Raw genomic sequence first — 6,000 nt, 5'->3', positions numbered from 1 at the left:
ACTTCAAGATCCTGCCAGTCCACGGAGAGGAAATATGTGCTCACCTTTTGGGTTCATAGATACTGCTTTCTCCCCATTTAGGGGCAAGGGAGGGGCTCGGTATAGGCAAAAGCATTCATTTAAATGAAAAGTTCCAATTTCATTTCAAAAGAGATTGTATGTATCAGCTACTGGCTGATGCTACTGAAATCTACGGTACGACTTCGGGAGAGCTGCACTGCTTGGTGTGCGCCTGCCATCTAGTGGCAAGATGCTATTAACACTAGCATAGAGATCCCATAGGGCTTGAAAGGCAAGGTTTGCCAGAGAGTTTTTCCCAATTTTCCGTTTTGACCCAATCCACCATACACGCCGTAGGCCTTTGAAATTCTCTTCCATTATATTCCATTCCATTCCACTCCAGGTTAATTGCAAACTACAAATCTCTGAGAACCAAAGTGTATCTTAGCAGCACTTTAAACCACATTCCCTAAGTCAAGTTCCCTAAGACTGCTTTTACGTTACTTGTGTCCAGACACGAGGCGTGGATTGGGCATGCTGTGAAGGTCCCACAGGGAATATCTTGGCCACTATTACAAAAATGCAAATTAACACTGGAGTCACTGATGCCATGGATTTCTGACTTCTACAGGGATCCGCCTCCCCCCCCCCCAGAGTGATAATCTTAGTTTAAGAAAACAATGAAAGAGGGTCTATCAGTATTTTTTTCAGACCACTCTAAAGTGGTTTGCCTGAAAAGATGAGATGAGGTTGTGATAGGCAGTATGAATGGAGGTCCAGGGCTCCCTGGGCTTCTTCAGGCTGTTCTTGATTCACACTATGAAAGGCAGTAAGTAAACGTTTTAATCTGGATCTGGAACTAGGAGGAAGATCTGGAGTATTAACCAGGATGGCAAGACAGATTTGAGGTTTGGGGACTGAAGAATCTGGGGACTATTTCAAAATCGATCTTGAGTGGAGAAGAGAAAGATCGTTTCTGCTGTGGGGGCAGGGTATAACAGGGGTTCTGGAAAGTGAATGACTTCTGTAAACTACTGAGTGGGTGGAGCATGGAGGCAGAGGCCTGGTAAGGATGGAGCTACAGTTCTTAGGGACTGGGTGGGCCAGGTCTGGGGGACTCACTCTTCTTCTCAGATGCTCCCCTGCCCTCCTGCTTGCCTGGCCATCCCCTTCTTTTCCTTCGTGTTACCCTCTCCCTCCTTTGTGGTGGCTGACACGGTTTTTCATAAACAGACGTAGCAGTTTTATCAAAATTATTACATGGAAGTCATAATTTGATGTAATTACTGGGTATCTAAAAGTGGAGGGTTGAACTTTCCATACTTCTCTCTCAAGAGTAAGTCTCTAGTGAAGTTTCTTCTTAATGGTTGATGACCTTCAAATTGTTTTCCAGTTGATGCACAGCTCTAAATAAAGGGAACAACAACAACAAAAAGCTCTCCGGTCCTAAAAAATTAAAGGTATCTTTCCACTCTCATTGGAGCCTAATATCTAGAGATTGGCTACTTTCCAAAGTGCTTACATTTGTTCATGCACATTCATGCCTGTCTAATTAGAGCCTAGGCAGAGCTAAATCCTGTCATCGTGTGACTTTAGAGACCATTATTCCTGAGCTAGAATTTTTTTTTTAAAGGTAAGAGTGATACCCTTGGAGAACTCAGTAATAGTAGCACTCTTAAAATGACTCAAAATGGGTTGCAATTATTCCACAAATATTTATTATAAACATGAACAATTAAATAACATGTTAGATACATAATAAGAATGTAGCCTCCTTCCTTCAAAGATATTACACCTACATATTTTTCCAAAAGGGTAAAAGATGTGAAAACTGTCAAACTGCTCTCCATTTCTGACCTCAAGACCCTGTAAGACTGTTTGAAGAGAAGCAGCACAGGGCGCTACAGCATCAAATATCTAAAGAGGCACAGTTACCGCTTTCTTCCACTGTTTCTAGTATGGGAAAACTGATCCCTTACTTTTCATTCCTTAGAATTCTTCAGTGACCTTCAACACTGATTTTCTCATTTTGTGGAGGTATTTCAGTCCTGGTAGGAACTTTTCTTTCTTGTTTATAGAGTCTCCTGACTAGGAGCGTAAGTTTGACATCCATGGGGAAAGTTGAGGATTCCAAGGAAGTTATGTTTTTACATTAACCCACTCTATAGGATATCCCTAAAGTGTATAAGGCGTTATACCAACATAAAGTGATTCACTGGGATAGAAATGATCGCATTTCAATTATTAAAAGTCCGACAGAAAGTTGATTGGTATTTTCTATGCATTTTAAAATAGAAGTGCAGAGATTTGGGGTGTGTGTGTGTGTGTGTGTGTGTGTGTGTGTGTGTGTGTGTGTGTTACATAGTAGCTATTTCAGGAAGGAAGATTAGCTTGCTGTTTAATCCTGTCACAGAAAGATAATCGCAAAGACATAAGAGCTTAAATTTCTTTATGCAAATCAGTACTTCTTTTTATCTGTTCGTTCTACAGATGAACACGAAGTAATTTCATCCAATATGGTTGTTGTGTGGTGTACACAGATATGTTCACTACTGTTAAAATCGCGCACATTATATATAGTGATAATGCACGTAATTCAGAGACACTACATTTACTGGGGTGCTTCCCATGCGGAGTCAGGTGCATTCATAATCAGATGAAAGGAAAAAGAATGTCTCAGAAGCATTCGTATCTTTTCCGTTTCAACAGCATGAAGCCGGGGCTTCGGTCTCACTACCTTCAGGATTCTTTCAGGAGTTTTAGCAACCACTTCAGAACCAGCTAGATGCTAAGTTTAGAATTGCCACCACAAAAGAAAACACTGTAGTGAAGAAACGGCTGGGAGAAAGAGTACACAGAGGGAACCCCCGGGACTCTCGGGAGGGGGCGGTGGAAACGGTTACTCTCACCATCACTAAGTGACTTAAAAGAGTTCAAATTCTCAGAGCCGATAATTTGTGTGCCTAACTCCGGCGGTGTCTGGATTCGCAACCCAAGGTGCTTCCTCCTCGCGTACGGTCCACGGCAGACTTCGGCCCCGCAGCCCCTCTTGGTGGTGAATTCCCGCGTCCCCCACCCCCAAAAAAAGGAGGCGCCCGGCCGCACGCGCCAGCCTCGGGGTCTGGCGCACCGGCCCCGCCCCCGCCGCCCCCCGCCTGTTTACCAGGACCCGCAAGTTGAAGCGCCCCTTCCTAGCGGGAGGCAGAGACGGCACCTCAAGACTTCGTCGTGGCGCATCCCCAGGGGTGCGCCGGGGGCTCCGGGGCTGCCCCTCCCCGGCCCTCCCCCGCGCGCGTCTCCGCCCCCCGCGCCCCCTGCCCGGCCCCGCGGCGCCCGCCCCGGCGCGTCCGCCCGGTCCACGGGGCCACGCGGGGGGCGGAAGGGCCAAGGTGGGCACCTTCGCTCCCCACGTCGGGCGCCCCTGAGGGGCCCAGCGGCGAGGGCGCGAGGGCTCGGGGCGCAGCGGGCACCGCCCGGAATGCCCGGAGAGCCCGCCCGAGGGCGCAGCGGGCCGCGCCGGGCAGCGGCCGGGGGGTGGGGGCGGGCGGGACGCGCGGAGGCGGGGCGGAGGCTCCGCCGCCTCCTCGTCTCCGACCTCCTCCCGCTCCTCCTCCTCCTCCTCGCCCGCCTCCTCCCCGGCCGCCTCCTCCGCGCCCTCCTCTCGCAGCCACCGCCTCCGCCGGGCTGAGGAGCCGGGAGTCCGCGGCGCCGGCTCGGGGCTGCGGGATGGGGAGTTAGCGCCACGGCGGCGGCAGTGGCCGCGGCGCAACCGGCCGCCGCCCCCGGGCCCGTCCCGCCGGGGACGCCGGGCGCGGCCAGCCCGCCCCGGAGCCAGGCCCGCGGGCGGCGGCGGCGGCGGCGGAGCTGGGCAGGTGGATGCGGCTGGAAGATGGCGCCCTCGGGCCCGGGCAGCGTCAGGCGGCGGTGCCGGCGGGTGCTGTACTGGATCCCGGTGGTGTTCATCACCCTCCTGCTCGGCTGGTCCTACTACGCCTACGCCATCCAGCTGTGCCTCGGTGAGTGCGCGCCTGCCGCCCCCGGAGGGCCGGCCGGGCCCGTCAGCCGTCTCCCGGCTCGCCCCTCGCCCCCTCCGCCGCCCGGCGGACAGTCCCGGGACGCGGGGACCCCGGGCGCACGGCGCCGCGCTCCGGCTCTCCCCACCCCGGACCCCCGAGCGCCGCCAACTGGCTGCTGCTCCGCCGGCGCCGCGGCCGAAAACAGCCTCGGGGCAGCCTCCTTCCACGCGCGCTACAGTCGCCTTCCTCTCACAACTCTCCGGTGACCGTGTCCCCTCCACCCCGACGCGCACGCAGCCCAGCCGCCCGGCGCCTCCGCTAACCACCGCCACCCCAGCCACACCCCCTCCCTCGGCTGCACGGTACCCGGGAGGACCGTGGTCCCCGCCGCCCCCGCCTCCGCCGAGGGGTGAGGCCCGGGGAGGCAGCGCTGGAAGCTGGAGGGCTCCGAGCTGGGCCCAGGATCCGAGCTGCGCCAGACGCGCGCGGGGGACGGTGGCCTCGGGTGTCAGAGCTCTCCGTTTCTGGTTGTCCTCAATCCACTTTTTAAAAAATTGTGACAGCCCTCAGGGGCGTTTTTGCTGCCTTTATGATTTGAGCATTGCCAATTGGACACTTTCTAGTTAAGAGGAGGTGGGGGTGGGGGGGGGGGCTACTAGAAAGTATTTTCGAAGATATATGCAATACGCAAGACCGTAATTTAGATGTTAAAATAGTAGCAGGAAAACAGGAGGTGACCATCCGCTGTTTTTTCATCCAGAGAGCCAGATGGCTCAAGTCCAAGTTTTAGGCTCCTGAATTGGTGGATGGGGTACTTTCAGTGCTGAAGATGAGATGATTAAAAAAAGTTGATTACGCACGATTAGGGAATACAGTTCTGTTCCTTAACGTAAGCACGTCTGTACCACAGAGGTTTTGTGAAGGCTCATTTGTGTTCTCAGAAAAGATGATAAAGCAGAGGATGACCTTTCTGCCAGTGACTTGTGAATGCTTTTTGTTTTGTGTTTTCGTCCTCCGGAGCACCAGCTTCCGGTGAGACCAGGAGATAGGTTAAATAGTGGCCTGTTTAGCTGAACCTTTTCAATTTAAGCATTTTGCAAGCTGCAAGATTCAGACATAGAATCTTCTTTGAAGCCATCTTACCTCAAAATGTTGCCCCTTGTGAGAAATAATAGGTGTCAGCATAATAAACCGAAATAATTACTAACTTTTGAGAGAATTGAGACTAATTTCCCATTTCATATAGTTTTAAAATTTGACATTGTTTATTGAATTTAGAAACTATTTCAGTACAAAAAGTGAGCCTTTAAAAAAAAAAAGGATTGGTTACTGAAATCATCAAGACAGTGCAACTGAATATGTAGTATCCAAGTTATCTAAAATGTATAGGAGGAAAGTTTTCAGAAACATGTTGAATTTTTTGTATTAACTATTAATATTAAAATAACTTGCCTATGGAGATATACTATAATGTTACATAACTATTAGAAACCTTTGTTGTATTTCATTCCTTCGCCCTCTTGGAAGCAGTGAGCAGTTTCAATTCATGAACTGGTGCAAAAGAGGAAAGTCTCAAAAGGCCTCAGTTATCAAAACAAGCAACTTATTTGCCTACATTATCAGCTTAGGCTAAGAAGCTTAGCCTGATACAGTCCCAGGCCCATCAGGAGGAAACACATGAAAGCTGGGAGAGCTTTTCTTCCTTTATAACTACCTCTGTCCTAGCTGAGTTCTACATGGGATGTCTTACTGTATTGGGTGGACAGGTGATGGGGGAGGAACTAAATGGAAAATCACTGTTTTATCTGGATATTATTTTTACATATAGTTTCTGTAAGTTTAAGGTAAATCTAAAGTATCCATGAAATCCACATCACTATTTTAGTAAGTGAAAATTTGACTGAGGGGGCATGCCTCTTTTTAAACTGCCTAAGTGACATGGCCTGTTATTGATACTTTCCCTGGAGATCAAAAATGAAGTCTC

General features: G+C 50.4%; 1 protein-coding gene across 1 annotated transcript in view; it reads left to right on the top strand.

The window, feature by feature from the left end:
- The first annotated feature begins 3,889 nt into the window (after positions 1–3,889).
- The window catches only part of ZDHHC2 (zinc finger DHHC-type palmitoyltransferase 2), a 68,724-nt gene continuing 66,613 nt past the window's right edge, over positions 3,890–6,000 (top strand). Inside the window, exon 1 of the mRNA XM_057697841.1 lies at positions 3,890–4,016. Within this exon, the coding sequence (XP_057553824.1) occupies positions 3,890–4,016 (127 nt within the window). The remainder of the gene's footprint in view (positions 4,017–6,000) is intronic.

This window comes from Hippopotamus amphibius, chromosome 10 (assembly GCF_030028045.1).
Source record: "Hippopotamus amphibius kiboko isolate mHipAmp2 chromosome 10, mHipAmp2.hap2, whole genome shotgun sequence".
In the NCBI taxonomy this organism is placed as follows: domain Eukaryota; kingdom Metazoa; phylum Chordata; class Mammalia; order Artiodactyla; family Hippopotamidae; genus Hippopotamus; species Hippopotamus amphibius.
This window is presented reverse-complemented; position numbering and strand designations above follow the sequence as displayed.